This window comes from Leiobunum rupestre, chromosome 8, assembly GCF_980474605.1.
Source record: "Leiobunum rupestre chromosome 8, qqLeiRupe1.1.hap1, whole genome shotgun sequence".
Classification (NCBI taxonomy): Eukaryota; Metazoa; Arthropoda; class Arachnida; order Opiliones; family Sclerosomatidae; genus Leiobunum; species Leiobunum rupestre.
The window spans coordinates 31,709,716-31,736,938 of NC_143391.1; the positions used below are offsets into that span (position 1 = coordinate 31,709,716).

The window sequence follows — 27,223 nt, forward strand, 5'->3', positions numbered from 1 at the left end:
GTCAATAAGGTAAAAGCGCTAACCAACAACGCGATCAAATTTTCGCGTATACCGCAAAAAGCGCCGGTAATTCAATGAAGAATAACAGTAATTTTTATTTGTAAAAGGCACACGTATGTATGCTTTGGGACAAAGGGGACATTAAATTTCCTAATACGTTTGATCCGTTCAGCGGAGTCTTTGGTTAAAACCTATTTTTGTCGACGTGATGAAAAGTTTTAGCGGCTCTCGTAAAACTGGCGCAAAAAGGTTATAGGGGAGGAGGGGGGGGGGTGGACTATTCTTCCAACAGCGTGCCGCGATCACGGTTTCCGTGTCGAGTTCAATAAAGATTTTATGTGGAAACTTAAGGCTATAGTTTATTTTACGAGTTAGACGTACGTCGCTCGCTTTGCTCCGTACGCTTCGCTCCCGAGAAAGTGGCTCTGTATAACCCGATCATGATTTATTTCTCGGCTTTCAAGCCGAGAGAAAAACTAGAAGGTTTTCGTCCTTTGGTCTCTCGGAAAGGGTGATTACGTACTAACTTCATAAACTACGGATAATAAAATTCGTTTTATTCCCTTTTGGTCCGTGTGATGCTGGCAATGAAAGTGAGCCTCTCGAAAGGTTTAAAAAAAATAAAACAACGCGCTCTTAGATTTTATAATGCAAGCTGTTGTCGTTTCGCGCGAGTAACTGCGCAGCCTCAACGCGGAGTCTTAAAACTTTCTTATCTACCCTCTCAAATTTCCGCGAAAGAAAGATGTCCCGTCTCGAGTCCTTGCTAAGTAATCTCTCCATCGCTCTGTTCCCCGTTACAAAGTTTTTAACACCGGGAACTTCGAGACGAGAGGAAAAAAAGACACAATGTGATTCTAATATTTATTGACCCTAGATTTTTATGGTAAGGTTTATTACTTTGTGTGTGGGAGAATAAAACTAACGAAATGTCCGAACTTATTCACTCGGGAATGAGTAGTAAAAATCCAAGTTCAAATTAGATTTTCTTTCGCTGCTGGGTTTTTATTTTTCGTGGCAAGTTTAGTGCGGCAAATTTGCGCTGGTTCGATGAATTTAAAGATTTTTACAACTCCGCTAAGCCAAATTCACATCACTAAACTTCACCACTAATTTTAGTAACATTTTAATGTTGAAAAATTTCATTTATTGTTTTGTTTAAAGCGCAATTTATTGCTTAAGCATAATTTACATTTATTTTCATTAAGAACTGTTAAGCCTACAATTGGATTTGCAAATGTAGGCTTTGTCCCTGACAGCCTTTCCCTTTACTTCAGAAATTTATCTCGTGTGTTTGGGCCAACGCTTCCGGGGAAGGCCATGGTGACTCATCCCCCCTCGCGTTGTCCACCTCCGGAATTCTCCGAAAGTGGCGACCTCTGACCCGAAGGGTTGAGTGGGGTGAAGTCACCGGTGACGCTTACTATTGCATCACAGTGAATCCGCAAATATTTCTTGGTGGGCTTTCTTCTCCAGCCCATTAGGTTGGAGACCGGTAGCGTCATCCGAGGGGCCCGCTATATAAGGGGCGTTGAAACAGTGGAAGATACCTCTTTGGTTCCGGAGTGTGACCCTCCTACGTATTGTAACCCGTCCCCCCTGTTTAAGGCATTAAAAGTCGCTAGATGACTTGGGCCTATGGTGGTGCCTTGGGTGGTTAGCACTTGGGCCTATGGTGGTGCCTTGGGTGGTTAGCACTTGGGCCTATGGTGGTGCCTTGGGTGGTTAGCACTTGGGCCTATGGTGGTGCCTTGGGTGGTTAGCACTTGGGCCTATGGTGGTGCCTTGGGTGGTTAGCACTTGGGCCTATGGTGGTGCCTTGGGTGGTTAGCACTTTTGCCTCGCAGCAAGAGGAGCCGGGTTCGATCCCATCTTGTGGCACTGGGTGAGAACTCGGAACAACTCCTTCCGCGTTGAGTTTGCAAGTTCTCTCCCCACTGGTTTAAGGGGTTTTCCTCCTAGCTCTTCGGTTTCCCCTTCCATAAAAACTTGTTGAGGTTAACGGTAATAGTGAGTGTAGGGAGCTGTTGGCTCGCGTGGCATGAAGGGCTTTCCACCACCCTCCTACGCATTGAAACCAGGCCACCTGAATTAATGGCTTTAAAAGTCGCTTGGTGACTTTGGTCTAAGGTGGTGCCTTGGGTATTAGCCTAGCTGATTATTATTATTATTAGCCTATTATGATTATTTATTATTATTCTCCCTTCTAGAGAATTTACTTTCTGCCAGTAAGCCATTGCCTTGTAAATTTTGATAAATATATTACAATAAAAGAGTATTTTGCATTAAGCATCTCGTACATGGTTTAAACATAAGCCGACAATTTCCAGGCTTAAATATTTAAAAAGATTTATGTTTAAAATATAGGATGATTAAAGTAAGTTCGGCTTTTAAAAATGTTTAATAACTAATGTTAAATTGTGCTTAGACATATGTCCAAAATATTAAAAATTTTTGTTTAAGACCCATCGAGATTGTCACTATAAATTGACCTAAAACTCTAAAGCCATCGCTTTAAAACCCAACAAAATTAGTTCGTACGTCAGTTCTTGAATGTTTTCCATTAATGATTAAAGGGAGCGTTTTCCCTTACGAAACATAAATACTGATAGCGAGGGATAGCTTCTGAATAAACTCTTACCCTACATCTTTCACCCCGTACGACCTTGAATCGAAATATAAGTGTTTCGTTATAAATCCTATTCATATATCGATGAAGTCCCGTAAAAGGTCACGAAGTTACCAAAGGTGGATTGCTCGGAAAAGTATACTACATGTAGCAACAATTCGAGATTTGAAAGGCTTTGATGGAGAAGTTTGGAGAAGGCTTAAAAGTTAAATGATAAATGACTTCAAATAACACGCTTGTTCCAGATTGCCGCCGAGGAACGCGCCAAGGAAACGGTCTACGAGCCGAGGCAAGAGTGAGAGAGAGAGAGAGAGGGACAGAGGGAGTACATTTTAAAAGACTCGCTCCGATTGACTCGCAATTTTCCGCCCTGGAAATTATGAGAGTTGTTTCCAACTGAAAAGCGCTTCGAAAACGATTTTGTAAGGAAGTTCTCTTCTCCGCCACCCTTTTCGTATCTTATCTAGAGAGAAGAGCCTTGGATACTTCGCTACGCTCTTACCTGATTTCAGATTTTATTTTGCAAAAGCTCGGCTGGCTCGTGTTTCAATCTATATCTTAATTCGGTCGACTCGAAGCGCTTCCACCTAGCTCGACCTTTTATAACTTGCCAACTATCACTAAAAGTTTTGTATATTTTCGAAAATCCACGTTTTAATGACGATTCGCATTATTCGCCCGATACAAATTTGCATGTTTCATGCAGTCCGTAATCCAGTGGGAAGAGAGATTATAATTTTGATCGAAACATGAGATCGATGAAATTCGGTGCGTCAGGAGGTGACCTTGGTTGACTCTGGCATACCTTGGAATGTTAAAGAGGTCCCCAAATAATACCAAACGGGTAAAAAAAATAATAATTTAAAACAATCATTAAAATTCTAGAGCCTAGAAATTGAAATTTTGAGTAACAAATAGTTTTCTAGCTTTAGAAAAAATAGAGCCCTAAAATATTACTAAGAGCCCAAAAAATAAAATAGGGGCCCCCACTTATACTTGGTCTACGTGATCAAAACATCATGGCGGCTTGCTTGAAATGTTTTAGTTTAAATTTATATATGTTTTACTGTAGTGTTGTATAGTATAGAAAGTGTAAGCACAACAACAACATCGACAATTTTTCATCTACAACGAATTACAATAATTGGATAAATTCTAAAATGAAATAGATTAGCTATTTACAACAGCTGTTCGCATTTATGTTAAGGCGAAACCCTGTGAATTTTAGTAATATTTTTGTCTCCAGATGGGGTAAATACTGTCTCAGCATCGTGCGGTATTGTTAGAATAACTCTAAATTAAATTGTCTCTAACCAGAGGCGAGAAAAAGTTAATTGGAAATGTGCTCCGAACAAATTTTAAATAATTAATTCTTTAACAAAATAAAACCAAGCCGCATACCATTGATCTTACGCCATTGTCATAAAAAAATTGATTGGAAATTGTCAAAATGTACGGTTTTGAATCGGTCCGTAAATTTTAAGATTTATTGAAACCTTAACTATTGCACTGAACAAATTTTAAAATATTAGTGTTGTAAGTCGGAAAATTTTCCGTATTTTTCCGAAAAATATAAAAAAAAAGTTTTCATTCCATGATTAGTCTAATATATTGTTTGCAAATGTAAATAAAGTGGCAGTTTCACCTAATTTTTTCGAATCTGAAAGTAAAACTAAACCTCTATACTGGAAATTTTTCCGCATTTTATTTTTCCGGAAAATTAACAACACTAGAAAATACTCATGAGAGTTTTATCTCTAAGAAATAATTATTCCATCAGAACCAAACGTCAGGGAAACTGATCCAAAACCGACATAAATCGTGACATACATATTAATTCGAGATAATGTTTTCGTATATACGCTGTATAAAGAAGCTTCTAAAATATCAACTTTTCTTTAACGAAAAGCCTGTCTCCGGGTATTCGGCTTCAGCCTGCACTGAAGAGTGGAACACTTCTACAGGCGGTAATAGACCAAAGTAGGGCAAAACCCGAACTTCATCTTTATACCATTACGTCCACGTTTCTTTGAAAGCCACATTTTAGGGAATCTTTAATCGCTTTTCTCACAAAATGAATGGCTATTTTTAGGACACATCGGCCCAAAAATAAAAAAATGTCCGCGACCATACGAGGAACTGCAGATACGCGTTGCCATTTAAAATCTTCGACAGTTAAACGTAATGGAGAAAGAAAGAAGCAGACGTGATGGAAAAAGTAGAGCGTCGAACTGCATTGGCTGAAATATTTTTTAAATCCTCGTAATCATATTTAACTACTTCTTGTACGAGGCAAGAGATGGCGACTCCGTGGAGAGAGAGTGCGGGAGTTCGGGTTTGAAATAACTCTGTCTCTCTTTGAAACTAACATTTTCTCTCTTAATGCCAGTAATAAATATATCTTTTAAAATGGCACTATGCAAATAAACGTAATAGAAAAGGGGAAAGGGAGGAGGGGACGAATACATTTTAAAATTATCGCGTTGTACTTGGCCGTTCCTTGGCCAGATAAAAAGGTTTTCTCCTCCTCCGCCGTCATCCGTTAGAGAGGGCCCATTTTCCTTTATGGCCCTAACCAGAGCCCCAAAGAAACTGAATTGCTTTTTTCCCCTCGCAAGTAGTATTAGATAAAAACGGGCCGGAACTCGGCCAACGTAAGCTTCGGAACCCTCGCGTCTTTTTACAACGTAGTACCGCGGAGGAACTAGTTTTAAGTGCGCGAGAAGCGAGCGTCGGCGCACGCGGCCCCGCGAGCGAAAGAGACAAGTTTTATTCGAAGGGATGCCGGCGTGGCTGGAAATGCTTCTATTCACGTAAGTCATTAATTCTCTCGTGTTTGAAGTACTGTTTTCAATAGCGACCAGCCAGCCGTGAGCCGCGAAGGGTCCGCCGCCGCAGCCATCGACCCCCGCCCGACCCTCTCTATCTAGCCTGGCCACATTATCTTAAAGCACGGACCGTCCTAGAGATCCCCCCACAAAAATATTATCACGACCGACCTTTCCTTTGACATTAAAAAGCGTAACCTTCGAGGGGACGGGACGGGTGGGGGGGCTGGAAATCGGGGAGCAGGTAGACGGAGCGGTTGGGCGGGCAGACCTAGCTCGAAGGACACGAAATGAAGAAGGAAGAAAAATTCCGGTAATCCCAACTTGATTTAAAATAACCAGACTTTACCCGAGATAAATCAGTTTGGGCCGCTGCGAAAAATGGGTGGAGTAGGAAGTTTTCCTCAAGCACCTCGGGAAGTTGTTCATACAATTCACGTCTCTACGATTCTGTGGTCGCCACTTCCGTTACCTCTCTCTCTCTTCTCTCGCACTCTTTAGTTTTTGGACGGGTCTCGCAGCACCTCCACCAGGGGCGCGGCCACATTATGACAACTTTATGTACTTTAGGTCGAGGGTGGAACGGTTTAAGAATCAACATGAATTGGAAATTTTGACCTGGCATTTTTTTACTGTGGCGATTGGGGACATAATTTTTTATTTTAAATATCATATCAGTTAAATGACAGAAGACGTCCAACTGATTAACTCACGAAGAATAAAGTTTTACGCTCGGTTGTCACAGAAAGCTGGATGATAAGTCTTGTTTTATGGCTATGTTAATCTCGGGGTTTGTCTTCTGGTAGAGCGCGACATCTGGACGTGTTCCCACATTACTCCCCGAGGACCACGATGTTTTTTAATCTTGTCTTAAGACAATAAGTACTCCGTCCAGGCATAAACTGAACGAGAAATATGAGGGGAGGAATATTTATGCCGCAAGAAGATCGTTATTCTCTTTCGCTATCTATCGTCAGGGGCCGCCCGAAATTGCCATAATCAAACTTTATATTATATATTCTATTATAATCTGATTTTAACTGGGAAGAAAGTCCTAATAGTTGAGTGCTAATAGAGATTAAGAATTGGCCATGGTAGCAGACTTGTTTACAGCAAAACAGAATGACAAAATGAACCCTGTCATAAAATTACAGATTTTACTACAATTAAAGAAACTCTCTAAAATTGAACGTAGACACGCAATTTACCACTCTTATATTTGTAGTATTTACACTACCTTGGTTTGCTAGATCTTTTTTAATCACGAGATGGAAACAATGCCCCACAACAGTGCGATAAATATGCTTTGCAATAGTTTCAATGAGAGAGTTCAATAAATCTGGCACCGAAAGCGGCTCAGCTAGACCAAAAACACGTTGGATTGTATTTACTAAGGCTGGTTTTTCACAGTGGCGTAACTAGGGGGAGGGGTGGTGGGGGCGTCCCACACTGGGTGCCACCCGTTTGGGGCCGTTTTGGGGGTGACACCCGACTGTGAAAAAATAAAAACTTATACAAGCTAGAGAAATTCGAAAAAACATTTTTACACGTTTTGAGCAGTAAGTAGCACACTATGATATCCGCAACGGGTTCCACCCATACTAACTACGCCACTGGATTTTCACTTGAGGCCAAAACGTCGTGTAAAGCTTAATATCCACTAGCAAACGTAACGACGCGTTACTAAACAAAGGTTTTTACTCGCGTTACAAAATTAGCATTATGACGTGGCCTTGTGGAAACTAAAGCTTAGGCCTAATTAATTTTTTCGCGTCCGTTGCAGCTTTTAATGCGTTTGTGAAAACCATCCTTTAACCTAGATTCTCACTCTGCGAAGTACATTACGGAAATTCAGCGGTAAACGATTTGAGCAAACGGCCAACCGTCGAGTGTGACAACATTGAAACTCGCTTAGTCCGTTTCGTTGTTGGTTGGTCGTGATGTCCCTCTCTCTTTTTCATTAGAACGGCCACCTATTTAGCGTTAATCAGTTTTAAGCATCAACATTTAGCCGCGGGATAGTAACGCGTTCCGTAATGGTCTTTCTAACGCGTATAATGAGTCTACTTCGGTCTATAACTCTTGGCAGTTTTAACTCCCATCCATTCGCGCCGCTGTTATAGTTTAGAACTGCTGGAAGAAGTTTCAAAAGTTATTTACGGCTCGGACGTGGCGGTCTTATACCCTGTTGCAGCCATATACCCCACCTAGAAATATGATCTCCTAAAAGATTACACTTTCGTCTCTAAGCGCGGGGGGATGGTCCGTATACGCGATATAAATGAGATCTTTCATACGTTCTCCGAGGAGTCCCCGAGATGGAATAGCGTCGGCCCAGTGGAAAAGTACCGGTAGATGTTTTGGTACAAAGCGATTAAAAGATTGGAGGGCTCTCGTGGGGCGAGTAGGGGCCTGTAAGGTAGCTAAGGACGATTTTCAACTTTTAATTCTTTGGGAAAGTCTCGAGCGCCGACCGTTTCTTTGATAAACATTCTTAGCTCTCTTTCTCGCCAGATGGGCTTAAAGAGTGTACTTTGAACGCGAACGAAGTTGGGGGAGGGTAAGGTTGTCCTAATAAATGGTTCGAAGGCGGGATCCGGAGGGTGTCGTCTAGAGATAGGACCGAAGAGACGAGGAAAAGAAGAGAAACTGAGAAAGCCAGTGTCTATCTCACCAGGGTAATAAACGAGCGTTCTTCCGACTGAAAACTCCGTTCCTGGTAGTTTTAAGACACATTTGTAGGACACGGCTTCAGACGATGGAAGGGCCCTATCGTGGATCTCGACGTCGCTTTCCGCGTCGTAGGTTCCGTCATCGCGAAGACTGGAAGAGGGCATCCCGGTCAAGGGCTGCCAATCACTGTCTCGCTCCGTTATTTGATAGAGATGGAACTCCGGAATCGGGAAGACCCCGTCGGCTTGGCACGATAAATTGGCGGAATGCGAAGTAGTCTTCGTGTAGTTGAAGGTGACTTGGCGCGGCGGCGCTGCAAAAAGGTACGTTTATTACGCAAACAGGCTTCCGCGCTACCCCACCCGCCACCGCCGTGTCTTCCTCCGCGACACGAGGCCCCGAGATTGAACCAATCTCGCCTCCACCAGAAACAAATGGAAAACAAGCGGTTTGACTCTGACAAGGGGATTCCAAGACGTATGGCCCTACTACGGCCCGAACAAAAAGTATTAGTCTAAGCTATACGTTTTACAAAAAAAGAAGTCTGTCCTCTTGTTACGTGGTATAGCCTATTTTGTAGAATACGACGCGGAAATTAACTAGTTAAATTTAAAAAATAATCATCATTTTGGAAAGGCCAACAAACCAAGCCTATCGCTAAATTAAAAAATATATTAATCATTTTTAAAACGTCATCAAACCAAGCCTAAAACTTAAGCTCCTTAAGCCTTACGTTGATATATAATGCTATCTTTATCGTATCTCTACTGAATTAAGGGGGAAGACTACAGTGGCCATTGTCTAGTTTCGCGCTATTTCAAGCTGAACTGTTTTATTTTTGTGTTTCAACTTATAAAATTAATATTTATGTGTAGAACAGCCTCTTGTTTAGTGCTTAAAATAATTTAGACAATTTTAAATATCAAAGTAATTTAATTATTACGTTTTAATTCGGATCCCCGGAGCTAAACAAGTTGGGCAAGCGCCCAAAACTACCCTTCAGTTATAGCCTTATATCTCGTTAACTATTAATATTAGAATTATCAAAATTATTTTAAGCACTAGAGGAAGGTTCAGCCTATTAATTAAAGTATAAGTCGATTGTGTAATTGTTAAAACTTAAAAAGCTTGAACGAAAAAGTTAATGATTCCTAATGGCAATTTTCTTCCCACGTGTCTTTGTAAACGAAAATCTATTTGAAATTTAACTGGTAGTTGATTATAGATCGACTTACCGAAAACAACCATGACGTTGGCGGCGTCATCTTGGCTGGCCAGTGAGACAACGTTGCAAGAGTACTTGCCGCTGAGTTCTATCGTCGGTCGCTTGATTTTCAAAGCCCTGAATTTACTGTAGGGAGTGGACGGGCTGGAAACGTAGCTCATGTCGATATATCCTTTCAGCCTCCACGAGACGGACCTGTAGTCGTATTCCGTGATCCACTGGTAGATCGGCTCGGGATCATTGTTCAAAAACCACTTCACCACAATATTTTTGTCCTTAATGGGATTGTACGCGTAGTCGCAGTCTAATATCACAAAATCCTTCGTCCCGTTCTCCACGTAACGCGGTACCGATATTCGACTTATTTGAATGGACATCGAACCTGCGCAAATAAAAATAAAATGTATTCATGTTGACTTAGTATTTTAATAAAATATCACTCCGAGCGTAAATAAACGCCTTTACATACAGGTAAACAAACATTTAGAAACCACCATGGAGTATAAAATTTAAATTCGTATTTATGACGCAAAATTTGAAAAAATAAATTAAATTATTATATTTATTATATAATTATAATAATTTAAGTGCTATTTCAAGCTTAAAAAAATATTTTATAAAATGTAGTTATACAAAATTTCAGCTTTTAAATAACCACAATTTAAATTAGACTTTCACGGGCGGGTTTTATCATTTTTGATATTTCTGATTGTGAACTGATGACGCCATCTAGTAACAAGAAGATTATTAAAAATTCACACAGAATGTCGGTACCCCTTTAGAAGGGTCTTCTCCTTTCTTATATGCGTATTGGTGTATTACGACAAAATCGCTTCTAAATGTTTTGACTTTAAGGAACGGAACTTCGCCTTGAAAATATCAGAATAATTTCATTGTTCACTTCGCTTTTGAAATATTTCATCTTCTCTCGAACGGAATATATTCAATTTAGCCCAACGCCGATGAAAAGCGAACAATTTACGATACAGTAAGAATATCATCAGTTTCTTTCCGGGGAAAATATGGAGCGCTCGCAGCCACGAAATGAATAATATTCAAATCACGTTTCGTTTTTCGATTCATATATACTCTTTCTTGTAAGAGCGTATTTTCGTATTATAATCAAACATAAAATGAACTCGGCGTTATTTGCATATTGTTCTCTACGGCGCGTAGAGCACGAAATATAACTTTAAGACGAAAATGCAAATAAAATATTTGTGAACAGTCTTTTCATTGGGAACTTAATTAAAGATCAGCTCTTGGTTGGAATTATGTAATTTTCTACGGGCTTTACAAAAGGGTTTAGATGAATAACACCGCTTGGAATAGTTTTCAAAATGGAACGCTCTTTTTACGGCAGGAATCTCTAAATTGTATCCGTATGTCTTAATATTAATTAAATTTGTGTAATTATTGAGAACCGAGTTGTCACTTTTTTGTAAGAGCCGCGATTGTAATATTTATCTTACAAAGTGTCTCTTACAAACACACTTTTCATGAATTATGTAGACGTTACGTACGGAGCCAGGGCTTCTCGGTTTCCTTTGAGCTTTGGGCAATTTCGACAGAAATTATTACATTCCATATATATTATTAAAATTAAAAAGTAGCGTTCAATTTGTTTCTTTGGAACGGGGGCTAAGAAGAGAAAACGGCTCGCAGCGTATACGGCTTTATAAAAATATTTATGTTTTTGACATATTATAGAAACATCGCTCCACAAGACCTCTGGGAAACCAAAAATAATATATATATATATATATGTATTTGTTTCTCCACTCGTTTTATATATATGTTTGGGCGAGTATTTTTCGGTTGACCCAGTTTAAATTGCGCTTAGAACAGGGAAAAAAAACTAACTCAAGAAAATGTTTATATATAAGTTGGGATAAATATTGTCTTGGAAACAAATGTTTCGTCATAAAAAACCAATTTCGTCAAAGGACGCCTTTTAGTTTCTTTTCGTTTTATTTTTCGTTGTCGCTGTAGAACCACATCCACGATTTTCTCTCTCTCTCTCTCTCTCTCTCTCTCTCTCTCTCTCTCTCTCTCTCTCTCTCTCTCTCTCTCTCACTCTGAACTCCCCCCTCCCCCCGCGTACTTTTGTTTTACTGACTTTGATGTCGTGGAATTTTGTTTTGCCGTTCTTTCAACCCCCCTTTTTATCCGTTCCTATATACGTTTGGTCGCCTCAGTTGTCAACGGACTGCCTTCCAAAAGACCGAAGGTAAGGGTGCAGTTTGCTTTAATCGTACGGAACGGAAGTGGCTAGTGACGCGAGACGCGGATCTCGAAAGAAAAGGTATTGTCGCGGGCGCAGCAAATCGAAGCTTTAATTCCCAAAGTCCGATATTTTTAGTTTCCATTCCGAGGGGAGAGAGAGAACGAAAGGAATAAAGCGGAAATCTCATCCTGCAGAGTTTTCGCCGCGAAAGTATACGTTACTAGAGTACCTCCGTTCGTTTCGCCAGAAATGTTTTGAGAAGTTGGCAAAAGAAGCGGTTCTTAGCCCCCCCCCCCTCAGACTGCTCCCCCCATTCTTTCCTTTCGACCGAATTTCTCTTCTCGAATGCTCTTTTATTTCAACCAATTTTTATTTTCAAAAATTATATATTTTCTTTGGACAAAATCTGAAAATCGGAAAAGGGTTTGGCGATAAAATGGTTCTCGCTCTGGTAACTAACGATTTCCACTTTTCGAACTTAGATGGCGCCAATGTTGAGTAAAAAATAAAGGTTATAATTTTGAAAGGTGTATGGTAACTTTATTTTCTTAGTAATACGCCAATAATTTTCTAATATAGTATGTTTTTAAAGATTTTGGTCGTCTGCGTTCTCGATTTACTTCGGGCAGGCTATTCTGTAAAATTAAAAAATTACAAAAAAATCATAATCAGTCAGAAATGACAATGCGTGTGTACGGAAGAGGCTGGTAGCGAAATATCAAACTATCGATAGTATTGGTCAAATTCAAAATGTCGACGCAAGTGATTTTAATGAAATGTTTAGACATACGGTCAATAAGTCTTGGCACAAAAAATAAACAGATATTTTACATCCGCTTTTAGAATTTACTTTATATTTAACTAAAATACCGGATACTGTCCATACTTAAATTTAGGCTTAGACAATCGATAGTTTGATATTTCGATATCCGCCCCTTCTCATTTTCGATTTTTACAGAATAGCCTTCCAGTTATGCTCACGTGACGGGTTTCATAAGTAAATCGGGTAATACAAAACGAGCTTTTATGGATATCTTTATATAAAAACCAAATTTACAACTACTAAAGAAAAAACCATTTTATTTAATTATTTGTTATTTAATCTTTTTGGCAGATATTGGACTATGGTCTTTCATCAGTCATAAAAATATAAACCCTGAAAAAACCATCGCAGTTAGAATTAATTCAATTTAAATATCGAGGAAATTTACATTAATTAATATTTGTATACGACTACGAATTCTATGAAAAATTAATTTGTCTACGAAAGACTATAGAAAACCAAATTTAAGAGCCCCTATACCATTCGTAGCTGGTTCGTTGCCATGGTAACGCGTTTAGTTCGGCCATGACACTACGACGCCCATGGTTGTCACGTGCTTATTTCGTAGGATAGTGTGGCGTTTTGATTCGTGATGAAATAATGTTACGCATCCGTCTCAAGGCGGGCTTAGCTACAAGCACCCAATACTTTCCCAACATATTATGTTTTCACCTAATGCGTTTGGTTGTTGAAAACACACTTTAAGGCTTAAGCCACTAACTAAATAAATATAAGCAAGTACAATGCTTCTCGTTATTTACTTATTTCTTTCCATAGAGCAACTACATGTACCGGACTAACTGTAGTCGAGGGAAAAAAAATTATATATACCGCAACACAGCCTGGTCCCGCTTAATTCGAGGACATGGTTCTGGTTATGAATCCAGTATTGAAGTCTCCCCTCCTCTCCTAGTGTTTTTTCCCTTCTTTCGAGTCTAGTTCCGTGTTTCGGCCAGTGGCGACCAAATATCAAAAAATCCTGGCAGTTTCGGCGGCGGCAACCGAGATAGCGTAACGTATTAATAATCGCCTTCTTCCTATATAATAGAGATTCGTCTATCTCGCGTGCCCGGCTCTCCTTCGTGGTGTGTGTATTTGGCCGTTCTTTTTCTCTGACTAGCGTGACAGCTGGTTCTTTCTGCCTCTCGCAGACACGCGCCTACTCTTTTACGTCTATCGCTAAATTAAATCAAGACCCTTATATCTCGCTCCCTCGCTGACCAAATATGGTAACTAGAAAAATCTTAATACTTAAAACGAAAGTTTTCTTATTTACAATCTGCGATTTTTTTAATTCGATGGAAAAACAAATTGCTTCTATTTTTAATTTGGATATTTTCATATTAGTCAAAAAATATTGTAATTTAATTCCCCCTTTCTAAGTCAATAGTACTCGAAGTTTTATATACAGGGTATTTCAAAAGGCTATGCAAAGATTTTAAGGAGTTGTAGGGGGTGAGTTGAGAAGTATGCCTGTTTTTCCCCATTTTCCTATGATGAGTTAAAAGAGCGCCAGAGAGCTTCAAAGTGTGGCCTACTAGCCCCTGAAGTAGGCTGAAACAAGAGCAAAACCAAGCAGCAGGGAAACGCGAACAATAAGGTTTGGGTTCGTGTGATAGGTAAAAAGGACCTTGTAAACAAATCGAGGTAACCCGCGAAAAAAAGTAAACTGAAACAGTATTTAAAGTCCCTGCTGCTTGGTTTTGAATTTAGAGTTGATATTTTTTCCATTTACACTATATTCGGATTTTTTTTATTTCAATTTTTCTGGATTAATTTTGAAAATAATTTTCTTACTAAACACAAAGGATATCTCGGTTTTTCTAAAAAATCCAAGTTAGAGCATTTTCGCCCTAAGGTGGAGCGAAACGGCGTACCCACGCCAGAGATGCAATGTATATATTACGTGTATCTGATATTTATCAACTTCGCTGACCCTTAACTTCCAGTTTCAGGCAAGTTGAATTATATTGTAACTCAGTCGAACAGCGTACACCACCTGGCACCCGCAACCTTCAAGGTTGACACTACTATACGCCGCGATCCGCCGGTGTACCTAAGGTTTTAAATGAAAAGTATTTAGGCCCAGGAGAAACCCAACAGCTGTTCCTAGAAGGTAATTTACCCGTGGTAGACACAAGGTCCGAAATATACTCGTGTTTTGATTAGCCGCTGTATCCGCTCATTTATAATTTGGAAGAGGCCCTTTATTAGAATCGTGTATACGTAAGCCTTCCTCGGATTAGATGATAATTCGCTGAAAATTATTCCTTATAATTAGGAAATATATATCTGTTTTGAGTCTTGCTCGGTAATCCTGTAAATAGACCCTGGAGGGGGCTAGAATTAAAACGGATCTTACCTAGATACAGTTTGCGGTATTATTGGGAGCTGCATATATCCCGTGGTTATTTGCTTATCAAACGGGTAATTGAAATGTACTCCCTCGTTATCTTCTCGAAACATACCGAATGTTAAAATTAGCTTTAAAGTGATACTGTCTAATCGAGTGACATCAACGTGGAAACATTTTACGGTTATATGATTTAATTTACTTTAGCCTCGAGACAGATGTTGTATTTATATATGTATTCACTGTCATGTTTGCTTAATGTTACCAAGTTAGGCGAAAGCAACGTCAACATTGTTCTATTCAAACTTTATCCGCAATCTGACTATCGCCCTAATTGTCAAATTTTATTTAGTAATATATTTAATTTGTTTTGAAGTTTTTAATGAACAGTTTTAAGGAGGGCTACCGCGGCGAAAACCGGCATATTTTCCTCTAGTTATCTTCTAGCCATCTAGATTCTCAGAATTTTGAAGTAAGAATAATTAAATTTTTAAAATGTGTCATGCAGCAGATTCTAAAGTTTCATAAACCTTATATTTTAAATTTAATGATTGAATGTTTCTGTACGGATTATTGAATATCAACGTCAATTAAATCCTTAACTAATTTTGAGGTTTAAAGTGCGCTTTTATTTTGTCGAAATTCCCGACTTTTATTACTTACAGCAACTGTGGGCTCTATCATTGCCACCTATATTATTATTAGAGATGACCATGATTTATCCGATTCTTCGAAAAAATGACTTTACTTGAGAGCGTGGTGCCATCTATTAATGGCAAAGGAAGCTAAAATTCAAAACAGCGAAACGATAACGACGGCCGAGAACCATTATCGAGTATTATAATTATACAACTTAATCTACTTACATTGTTAGTGAACTTTCACATAAATTATACATCCCATATAAAATATATTGTAAAAAATTAATATAATTGAAGTTATGGTCAAATTTACAAACGGGCCAATCAAAACGAGGGGTAATTTTATGTCCCGCCTTTTGGGTAAAAATGTAGCTTAAAGTGATAGTGTCAGAATATTTTTGGTGTATTAGATATTTGCATGAGGTATATAAATATATAATGATAATAATAATGGTAATGATGATTTACTTGAAAAATAAATATTCACTAGCAAATTGAAGTTTTTAAATGGAAGGGTTGGCTTTACTGCATTTCTTGGGAGCCTATTATTGACGTCATTTGCGGGCAGTTTTTTTTATGTTGGTTGCTAGAAGAATGAACCAAGAGAGAATGTTTAGAGGGAAACCAGAGAGAAAATAGTAAGAGAAAAATTTATCAAGGATGATTATCATATTATTTCGATGAATATTCATTCTTATTTAAAATCTTTTTATAACTAAACCTACAATACTTTCTCAATGGACAATTGCTGTAAATCGCGACACATTCAAATCATGATTTAATTTGTTATGATCACTTTTTAGAACAGGATATACAAATTGTAAATGGCAAAAGGTGGGTCAAACCAAAAGCCATTCCAACTCTGGTTTGGTTTCCATAGAATTAAAACAAGTAAAAATAGTCTAAATAATTTTTTTATTTAATTTAAAGAAATTACATCCAGTTGAAAGTGAAATAGAAAAAACCGGTGATGCTAACTTCTCACCTTTAAATTTCGACCAAGGATCATTTCGTGTAGGTTTAATTATGTTATTATAATTTGAGCAAGATCTCCTTGGTTTTTAGTTGTTATGAAGAGATATTCCTATCTCTATAAAAGAAATGTAGTCTAAGAACTAGAACTTTCTGTATTACGAAATATTGTTGGCATGGACATCTTCCCAGATCACCACGAACATGTTTGTTGCTGAAGTTGGAATCGAACATCATCATTAAGAAAGTTATTAATTTATATTGCAAGCTCAGACTCCCCAAATTAGCGAAGGACAAAAATCTAGAAATGAAGGGTCAAGCCATCAGACTTAAATTGTCAAAGCTAATTTTATTTCAAGGACAATAGCTACATACCTTTAGTAGAATCATCCATTTCATCAAAATTCCATTTACTTTTGTTTACAATTTAGAATCTCAGAATATTCCCATAACAAGCAATAACCACAACACACCGGATAGTACACGAGTTACTTAAGCCTTTGACAAAATATCATTTCGCAATTTGAATTCTTTTGTTTTTAATTAAAAGATCATCTGCTGCTTTTTATTTGGGTTTTGAAAGAATTAATTGACTTATTTAAAAAATTATGATAAAAATTAACCTTATTTTAAATTCTCACAGCCAAAATATTCGCGAATCACGTCAGAGTAACTAAAAGATTACAAACACGAACATGTGTGACGTGTCACGTGATGATTTTTATTTTCTCGCCAAATCGACAGGCGTCGCTTAAACGTGGTACCACAGGAATACGGAACAAATACCGGTTGTCTGCTAGTTATCGCTCCCGTATATTTTTGGCAAATCAAACTCCGCGTAAGGTGTCTATTTCTTTATTATGTCTATGACTATAACACCCAAAAGAGAAACTAAGCCTAAACAATAAAAATTTAAAAACGAGTTGCATAGCAACGGAAAGCCGAATATCTTAAGCCTAACTTTGGGATTTTCCAAATTCACTTCAACCAGAGATACTGACAACTAGGAGCAACAAACACAAGGAGAACGCAGCTAGCCTTTAAACACGCTAAGGCAGTGTTGTGTACGAATTTCATTGGACGAGCGTCACGAGCCTTTACGCTGAACGTTTTACGGGCGGGGGGGGGGAGACAATTTCCGAATTTTCCCCTTCCGACGGCAGCAGGCGTCTAGCCAATGAAAAATGTACACAAGAAAATCCACGACTTTTGACGGGTTGCGTTCTCCTTGTGTGGGGTGTTGTGTTTGTTGCTCCTAGCTGACAATATCTCTGTTTGAACTCTTATGGTGAAGACTAATACGACATCGGAATAGAAATTATTCCTTTAATATAATCATATCATTGTTTTACATATAAGGAAATTAATTATCAATAAACAAAAATCAATACCTTATTTCCAAAACAAACGTTAATGTAATAATCTTTCGAAAAATATTGGTGGTTTTCGCTGTTTTCCGATGCACTGTTAAAGTTATTGAGCGCGCGCGTTTTTATTTTTGAAGTAACCACGCAAAATAACGCGAGCCACACTCCTCTTAAATATTAAAAGCGCGTGCCCAAAGAATCAACACAAAATTTTATACATGTATTAAATCCTAACAAAAACTAGAACGGTAGGAATAGTTCTTTCTATTCTATAAAGTAACATGGCGTTCTTGTTTTAATGTAGCTCTTACGACACTATATTTTACCTTCTCCAACACTACGAGCGCGCGCTCGAATCACGAGGAGCTTCCTATTTTCTAACGCGCGTGCAAATCGCGCGTGCTAAAATAATTCTGCCAAAGCTAAGTCTTGTGACGTAAGAGCAACATGTTATACTTCTACTTTTAACAAGTTGGATAAGCGTAAAAAATTTATAGAAAGAACTATTAGGTAGGAAATCTACTAAATTTCTTTCTATCCACAACAATTTATGACGTCAACAATGGGTAAATAATATAAATATTATAAAGTTAATTTTCATAACTAAATATTTGTTTTAAGTGCCATAACATATATATTTTAAAATTATGTACATAAAAATATATCTTATAATGTACTATAAATCACAAAATTCGAAATTTGTCGAAGCTGACACTATCTCTTTAAGCATATTGTTTTGATTTCGATGCTAGCGACATCTATTGAAAAAAAAAGCTATTTTATAGAATCCTTGAGCTGACACTTGCTTTAAAACAAGATTTCAGTCAAAAAGTACAAATCCGGGTCCCCAAGACGGTACGGGCCCGTTTATTAGTACCGGCATCCCTTCTCTCTTCGGGCCTGAACTATACGTTTCACTAGGTTTTAGAATTTTCAAGTTGATTTCCAGTTTTCTAAAAATCGTTTTTTCCCGATCCCAGATTGTCAGTTGACATTATTGGCACCTAAAATGCACGATATAGGAATTTCCTTAAGAGTATCTTCTTATATTATTTGAAAATCAGTTTATTGGACATTTTAAGCTCCGCGTTTGAACGTGAAGGTCTAGCAGTTGACAGCGTTATTAAACGCCTAGATACATAGACGTCACAGTCAGCCTTGGGGATCGTAAACGGCCTCTGGTGTTAGTACACGAGGCCCTGTAAATTAAATTCTCCTTGATCCCCTCGGAGCTCTGCCACTGCAATATTTCTACAGGCGTTTGACTTATTCGGAGATCGATATTGATAGGCGGTTAATATACGCCATTCCGGCGATTATTTTATTAATTACTTTACAGTTTTTATTTTAAATAAACAGAATCCGGTGAAGGATTTAGGGGTCTTGGAAGTTTGTTAGCTCTATTCAAAATGTAACCCTAGAATTTGTCACTATTTAATGTCACGTTGTAAGCGGGTCACGCTCGGCCCAAGGATTAAACTTCGTTTCGAGTGGGTGTGAGTCTCTTCTCCTACGAGAAATAAATAAGTAAATAGCTTTTAATGGGAGCCTAGAGAGAGAGAGAGAGGTCTGAGTTTATTGATTTTTATTCATGTATTTAAACACATCGCGCTAACTCGGCCCATATTTCCCCCACGTACGTTATAAAGTTCAATATTTACGCTTCGTATGAAACTCTTCGGGTTCTTTTTATATAGTCTTCCCGTATTATAATGTTGATTTTTCGTCGTGCACGCGATGCTAAAACTAACAATTTGCTTGTCAAAGAGTTTGAAAGGGACTGGCTAAAAAGCGGTACCGGAGACTCCCCCTACTCCGCCACGCCGATCTCCTCCCTTTGAATTATATTTTTCTTCCTTATATACTTTGCTTAATGTAGGTCAGGTGACGACAGTCGCCAATATCCAGAATGTCTCGCTACCGCCCTCTTCAAAAGGGGTTGCCAACCGATTCTTACAATATCCCCCGAATACCGCTCAAGATTTTTCTAAAAATAGCATAATTTTTCTCTGAAATTTTACCAGTCCAACATTTATTTTTAAACGGAAATTTACTATTAAAGGTATTTAAGGAGATAGTTTTCATAAAAATTGTAGGTTTTTAGTAGTGTTGTTAATTTTCCGGAAAAAATAAAAATTAAATGTAATTGTGCGTGTATCTGGTATGGGGCTAATTTATCTTTCATTAAAGGAAAATTGTCACAAAAGCCAAAATTTACGAGGTTTTTTGTACAGAATGATAGAAAATATATCAATGATTTTGTCCCTGAAATTTTATAGTTATTGGAAAAGTATTTAAAAAGTTACGTTTTTTTTCCCGCAACCTCCAAAATTTTCAGAAATCGCGGTTGAACCTACAAGCAGAGCCAAAACAGTGAAGCGGCAAAAATTTGAGAAAGGACGGCGTGTAAGGCATTTTAAAAACACGATAAACTACAATCTACGAATATAACTCGGTTAAAAAGCCAAGGAGAATGTCGTAGCAGACGACAGTTCCGACCGAAAAACGATAAAACCGGGGAAAATAATATTTCGTTCACGATATGGCAGATAGGTTCAACCAAGCGGTTCTGCGATTCTCGAGTCGGGGGGATAAAACACGAAATTTGGTTGCTAATAATAAATCAAATACTGGAAATATTTTTTGTATAACCATTTTCGGACGTCCTCTATCCATTTAAATGGTTTATAACCAATTTTAGGGTGGTGACAACTCCCCTTTAAGCTTCATTTGAAGTTTTAAATTCGAAGAAAAAGTAAGCCAGGCCTCATTGATTAGATAAAAATAAAACCTTGGACGAATAATCTACTGGACCGAAATCTAGATTGAGTTCTTGGTTCTTTTCGAGCTGCTCCGCTTTTAGCGCCTCGGTGTTTTATATTATAAGGATTTCCACCCAAATACTAAACACGTTCGCAATATAATAGAACGTTAGGACTAATATCTTTAGTTCGTTGGCAATATTACTTATAGGAGAAATGGAGAACATGAAATAAATATACCTTTATTGTAAATGCCATTAAGAACCAACATGTTGAAGGTAATGCACTATAGAGTGTTGTCGTCTGATACGATTTTGAAAACTTGTAACGTCACAGCTGTAGTGTTAATAGTGGCCGCCATGACAGTTACCTTTTTTTATCAATAGGCAAATTACAATGGTGACGTCGCAGGGTTTCAGACGACAACACTCTATTAACTAATAAGTTTTATAACAAATATTTTATTTCAAATTCGCGTTTATTATTTGAAATATTTAGTCGCTTCTTAGAACCTAACATTTAGCGATATTTTCAAGCGCAAAAATTATTGAAAATCGATTTAAAAATGCACCAAACGTTTTAAGGCACGTGCTTTGTCCAAATTAAAAGCAAAACCCCCATTCATAAAAACCTGGCCCACAACTGCTCCTACCGATATATTCGAGAAACGTTTCCACCCAAATACAAAGAACGTGCTTAAATCGTTAAATGACTGGCTAAAGATATTAGGCTTGTTTAGTTTTGAGGGGAAATCGTACCAATATTGGACACCATGGCGTTACAAGCGGCGCTGCTATAAATGAACAATGCGCGCTATCTAGATTCGGGTCCAATATTTCATTTTTCCTAGACTGCATTTAGCCTCTGAAACGATTAAGAGCCGCGAAGGAATGAAATATGACTTCAACCGCATACAGCGTCATCTGGTGGGAAATATATGAAACTATTTTGGGGAGTTTTAACTTTTTAGAGAAAAACCCTTCGCACGAATTTCCAAATCATTACTTTTGGCATGGTCTCGCTCGGTTTGCGTACCCACAAATGACGTCGTGTTTTTTCACTTACACGAAGTATCGCGTCATTTGATCTACTGTCGTTGGACGTGGTTCAGTCGGCTCTGAAAACTTTGTTACGAGTATGTACGATATTTTAGTAACTTTAAGGGACTCAATCAAGCTCAGACGCAACGATTCTTTCACGCTTCGCTGAGCCAAGTGGACATTCAGCCAATTCCACTCGCGATCTTTTCATACGGGCGAGACGAGACGAGTCATTCATTTTGATGCACTCTCGACCCCGAGTGGACAAGCAGCCCAATTCCAACGTCGACAATTTGGTCCCTAAGCCCAAGTAATTGTTCGGAAAATATAATTTCTACGTGTTTCAAATACATTTCCTAATATGAAATGTTATTGATGCTTCTATTTCGATTGGAAAGATTAACACAAAGTTAATCCGACAGCACCTCTTTTTGAAACACTTTTAAAGTGCAGAAAATTTTCTTTAAGAAATTATAAACAAAACAAAATTTGAGAAATTTAAAGAATATATTTCTAGCGTAACCCCTGTAGCACATGAAGTCGTTTTAGGGTCGGGGTACGGTCGAAAAGTCGCTTCATAGTCGACGACCAAATGCCGACCTAAAAACGTCCGAACGTTTTTCGACACTAAAACCGTAAATCCTTTTTGGGACTATTTATGGTCGGTATGCCGACCATTATCCGACTTAAAATAGACCTTACATTTAATTATTACCCCTGTGGCATAAAGATTCGATTTAAGGTCGCGCTTTGCCAATTAATCGCTCAAAACTGTGAAACATTGGCGATTTAATAAAACCAATTGAAATATTTTTCAAATCACTTCCTTTCTGTATTATATTTTTTCGAAAAAGATAATATATTCAATCTGAGAATGTTTCCTTATTAAAAATATCTCAGCTCAAGTAGGTTACATTCGTATAGCTAAATATGTTAGGCTAAGATATTATTAATGAAGATTTATTCGACTTTTTTACTAAGCCCCAAGAAACTCTAGAACTCTGTGCTCTAGGTTCAAGAGCTTTCCGATTGACGGAAATAAACTCATTGTTTCACTCCCGTTCATGGGACTTGACCAACTACATACATGTATATAGCTATATTTACGGTTTTATTTGGTCATTTTCAGTCACTTAAAATATCAAAAAGTAAGTCGTTTCGACGTAATGATACAGTACATTCTAAGTCGGGATGACGTCGTTTCGGAGTCGGTTCTTAGGTCTATTAAAAATCGGTAAAGAGTCGACGTTTTGTAGGTGGCCGACGGTTGGCCGACCCTTTTACCCCTAGGACATTTGGACCCTAAATCCAAAGGTCGGCCGACCGTTGTCCGACTTTAGTGTTCAATACCTTTTGCCGACACTAATTTGCTACAGGGGAAGAAAATTAAGGCATAGACACGAATTAAAGAGGAACCAGAACCCGTTCATATCAGGTTCATCTTCTCGTTGATTATTTAATCAACGCTCGTTTCTACTCCTTTATTTTAATTACTCTCTGTTGTAAACCCGGGGGCTAAAAAACTTAATTCCGCACACTCTACTCCCGAAAGCGCACACTCGCGCTGGCTTTTATGAAACTGGTAGCCTGGTTACAATAGGCGAGCCCGAATCGCGTAATGTATAGAGAAAGGAAGAGTGTCGGGGCTCGGGGCAGGGGTGGCCCATGGGGAAGAGACGAAGAGAGCGCCGATGTTAGGGTTATGCCTTAGGGGTCGAATAGTTTTGTATTTCTGGCTTTCAAGAAATGAGATACGGCGTGGGCTTCTCCTTCTCCTTCCGTATTCGATTTTCTTTCTTTTGGGGGAAGGGGTCGAGGGGGAAGGGGGCGAGGGGGAAGGAGTCGAAGGAGAAGGCCCCAGTCACACGCCCTCTTTTTCCCGAACAGGTATCAGCCGATACGAGATAGCGGAGTAGCGGTTACCGCCTTGTGTGTTTTTGCCACCCCCCCCGCAGCCGTTGCAAATATTATTTAGAAAACCGTTGTTGGTTTTTACCATTGATTATTATTCTTTAGCAGTGTGTGCTGATTTTTTTTCTATTTAGTCGATCGATTCTCGTTGTCGATCCGAAGCAAAGTTATAATCAAACGCTATTGTTAGGAGCCATATAGTGACTTTGGAAGGCGACGGAGTATTTTTACTTTTCCAACAGGGTTTATTATATCTCAGTAATATTTCTGAGAGACTTGTCGCAGGGTCTGGTGTCGCGTGAATTCCCGTCATTATAGTCTTATATATTGGTGTAGTTACGTAGTATTAAGTGGTAGTATAGGCCTACCGTAAGATGAATGTGCGTTTAATAGGAAAGCCAAACATGCAATTTCCCCTCACTTTTTTATTTATTTTAAAGGTTTATATAAGTACTATTAAATTGTTGAAAATTTCTTTATTTTGATGTATTAACTTATTTGTAAATTTATATAAAGGGTATTGTTTATATATGGAAATTTTACGTCTATAAGCGAGTTATTATACTTATTTATAAAATTTATCTTAAAATAACACTTTTTATAAGACATCTATTAAAAAAGGTTCTGTATGAATCGTGTATGAGTGATTTATTTTAAATAAAGTTGCGGTTTCAAAGAAAACCCCTTGGATGCTTTTCCGTATTACAGTAAAAACAACCATAAAAAGTTTATCCTCTCAATGTTATATAATATATCACCCCCTAACTTTATATAATATTTTAATATTGGCTTGACGAGCAGCTACCAGATTTTTTTTAAATGTTGATAAACATATTATAGGTGTGCAATTTTTCATTTTTTTAACCTTAAGCGGGAAGAATACAGTAAAAGCCTCTTTTTCGTTCAAGCTGAACGCTTCTGTTTTAACAATTACATCATTGAATTATATTTTTCTTATTAGGCTGAACCTTCCTCTAGTGCTTAAAATAGTGCTCCATGAATAAAATAAGCTCGGCTATATTTAAATAATATTTATTTAAATAAAAATTGTAAAATGATTAAATAATCGAAAGTGAATAAGCCGATTATTTAAATAAAACAAACAATTATTTAAATAAATACCACTTTTATTCAAATAAATGCTTGGTTGCGTAAAAACATAATTAAATAAGTTAAAATGATATTCTTTTTACCAACGTTTTTTAAATAAATCCTAAAATATGTGGATAATGAATAAAGAATTCCGAACACTAGCTTAAAATAATTTTGATAATTCTAATATTAATAGTTAACGAGATATAAGGTCCTAACTAAAGGGTAGTTTGGGCGCTTGCCCAACTTGTTTAGCTCCGAGGGTCCGAATTAAAACTTAATTAATTTAAAATTTAAAATTGTAAAAAATATTTTAGTCACTAAACAAGAGGCTGTTTTACACTGAAATATTAATTTTTTAAGTTAAAATACAAAATTAAAAGAGTTCAGCTTGAAATAGCGTGAAAGTAGACAATGGCCACTCTAGTCTTCCCCCTTAATGTTTGTACAACCGAAAATACAATTTATAACTAAAGATAATATAAAACTCTATACCCTAGATTCAAATTCAGAGATCTTAACGATAGACGGAGCTCCAGCTATTTGCTACGCGCGAGGCAGTTATTACGAATCTTTGTTATAATTTACCAAATATAATTAGGCGTTCAACTTCGATCATAAGACGCCGAATAGAATAGAACTTGTCTCGTTGCAAATATTGAACGATTATTTTGTTCCCGTACAGAGGCTTCGCAAATCTCAACCTGGGGTGCGTTAAAATTCTAAGAAGGAAATTCATGAGAACTTTTCTACCCGTGAGAAAGCGTCAAATGTAAAAAGATTCTTCTAAAGATGGCGGCTTACGAGAATCCCACGAACGTTGTTAACTAAGCCTTTGATCATAAATATTATTTTTACACGATTTCACGACAATATATAAAGGGAGATAACATTTTATTTATAATTTAAAAGGAAATATTTCATCGGAAATTAACTTACCATTCTGTATTATCTATCATAATGTGTATTTTCTTCAGGATCAAGTAAACTGACTAGAATATTAGCTGACATTTGTATTTATAATTTCCCGCCCTTTTTGACCAAGTGAGAATCAAGAGAACTCGTGAGAAGAGATTACGTCATTTCCTGCGAGAAGGAAATTTTGAGAAGTGATAATTCTCACTATCAAGGGAAGAATTCTTAGAATTTTGACGATACCCAAGTAACCGGCCGACAATGACATCTATTGGGCCATCGAGAGCCTACACTAGAGTCACCACTCGCTTTAACATCCTTTTGGGATTATTTTACCCCAGGTTTGCTCAAATTTCAATTTTAAATATCACCATTTTGAGAGTCGATATCGCTATTTTCAAAGTCAAGATCGCTCTTTTGGGCAGCACTGGGCTATAATGTATTTTTGGGTGGCTTCGGCTATAAATGTAGGTGGCAACACGAGCTAAGTGACTATATTTTGTGTTCTGGTCGGAAGATACATAGGCGTAAATAGTCTATTGCGGTCAATTTGATAGAGTTACGCCCACGATAGAGCGGGGAGCCAACAGCTCCTTCGACCAGGGAAAGACGTGGGCGACTAATCCCCTATTTATTATAAGATGAGATTGTGAAAAAGCGTTTGGATCAGCCAAATTATAGTGACCAATATTGTCCACCTAGACCAGTTTCAATCACAAGCTAACAAAAATTAAAACCACCCAAAATTTACAAACCAGCAAACGCACCAAAAATTTAAAAAACTAACAAACCTAATAAAAATTCACAAATCAGGAAAATTGACTAAAAGTCAAGCCTCATTTGATCTTAAGCAATGAACGGTTCTAGTTAATCTCTCTGAACACACCATGGATTGGATGTTAATAAAATTAAAATTTTACCAGAAATAAGTAAACACGGAAAAAGTCGCTTGACAACTTAGGCCTAAGGTGGTGCCTTGGGTATTAGCCTAGCTGATTATTATTATTATTATTATTATTATTATTATTAATTAAGAAATTAAACGAAGGAATATATTTTGATGATGAAGATTGGAAAGTCGCTAAATTTTTCATAGTTCTTTTCGCTTTGTGGTGCCATGTGTTAGGTACATCCGATTTTCTCTACGAATCGATTGCAAAACATTGACATAAATTGAACTTTGATATTTTTTAAATTCACTGAATTCATCCCGTACAAGTATATTTTTAAACGGAATTTTTTTTTTATTTTTCTAACTGAAAAAACCACCAAAGATAATTGAAGCTGCTGAGTAGATAGATATATTTTATTTCGCGATATTTAGGATAATTTGATTTGAACTGCATTCAACCGACCGTGAAATGCAAACAAGCGAGTAACGTACGTTTGCACGGTCTGCACGGTCTCGTGGAAAAATCTCTCCCAGCCTCCAACCTCTCAACAACATCGACCGACGTTCAATCTCGCGTTGCGCGTTTTCAATTACGTCTACAGTCAGACCAAGTTTACTTTAGCCACCATGTCGGTTAGTATCTCGCGATACCCTCGAGAGACGGTCGAAATAAATCACTCGTAAATAACGAGAGTATAACATTAGTCTTTTCATATTTTATATTTATATCCCATTTAGAAGCCGCGTCTTTGTAATTTTCTGGGCCAGCTTTCCAAATTTATAGGGACGTTGGCCGATTCGAAGGCGCCAACGATTCTTTATAATTTTTCAACCCCAGCGCGGCGGACTCCATTACGGCTCCAACCCGAAATT

At 37.8% G+C, this 27,223-nt stretch overlaps 1 protein-coding gene across 1 annotated transcript in view; it reads right to left on the reverse strand.

Moving 5' to 3' along the window:
* Positions 1-27,223, reverse strand: part of LOC149933178 (uncharacterized) — a 43,580-nt gene that overhangs the window by 3,044 nt on the left and 13,313 nt on the right. The window contains exons 2-3 of the mRNA XM_090157240.1: positions 9,366-9,737; positions 8,132-8,443 (exon numbers count right to left, since the gene is read on the reverse strand). Coding sequence (XP_090013366.1) covers positions 8,132-8,443; positions 9,366-9,737 — 684 coding nt within the window. The remainder of the gene's footprint in view (positions 1-8,131; positions 8,444-9,365; positions 9,738-27,223) is intronic.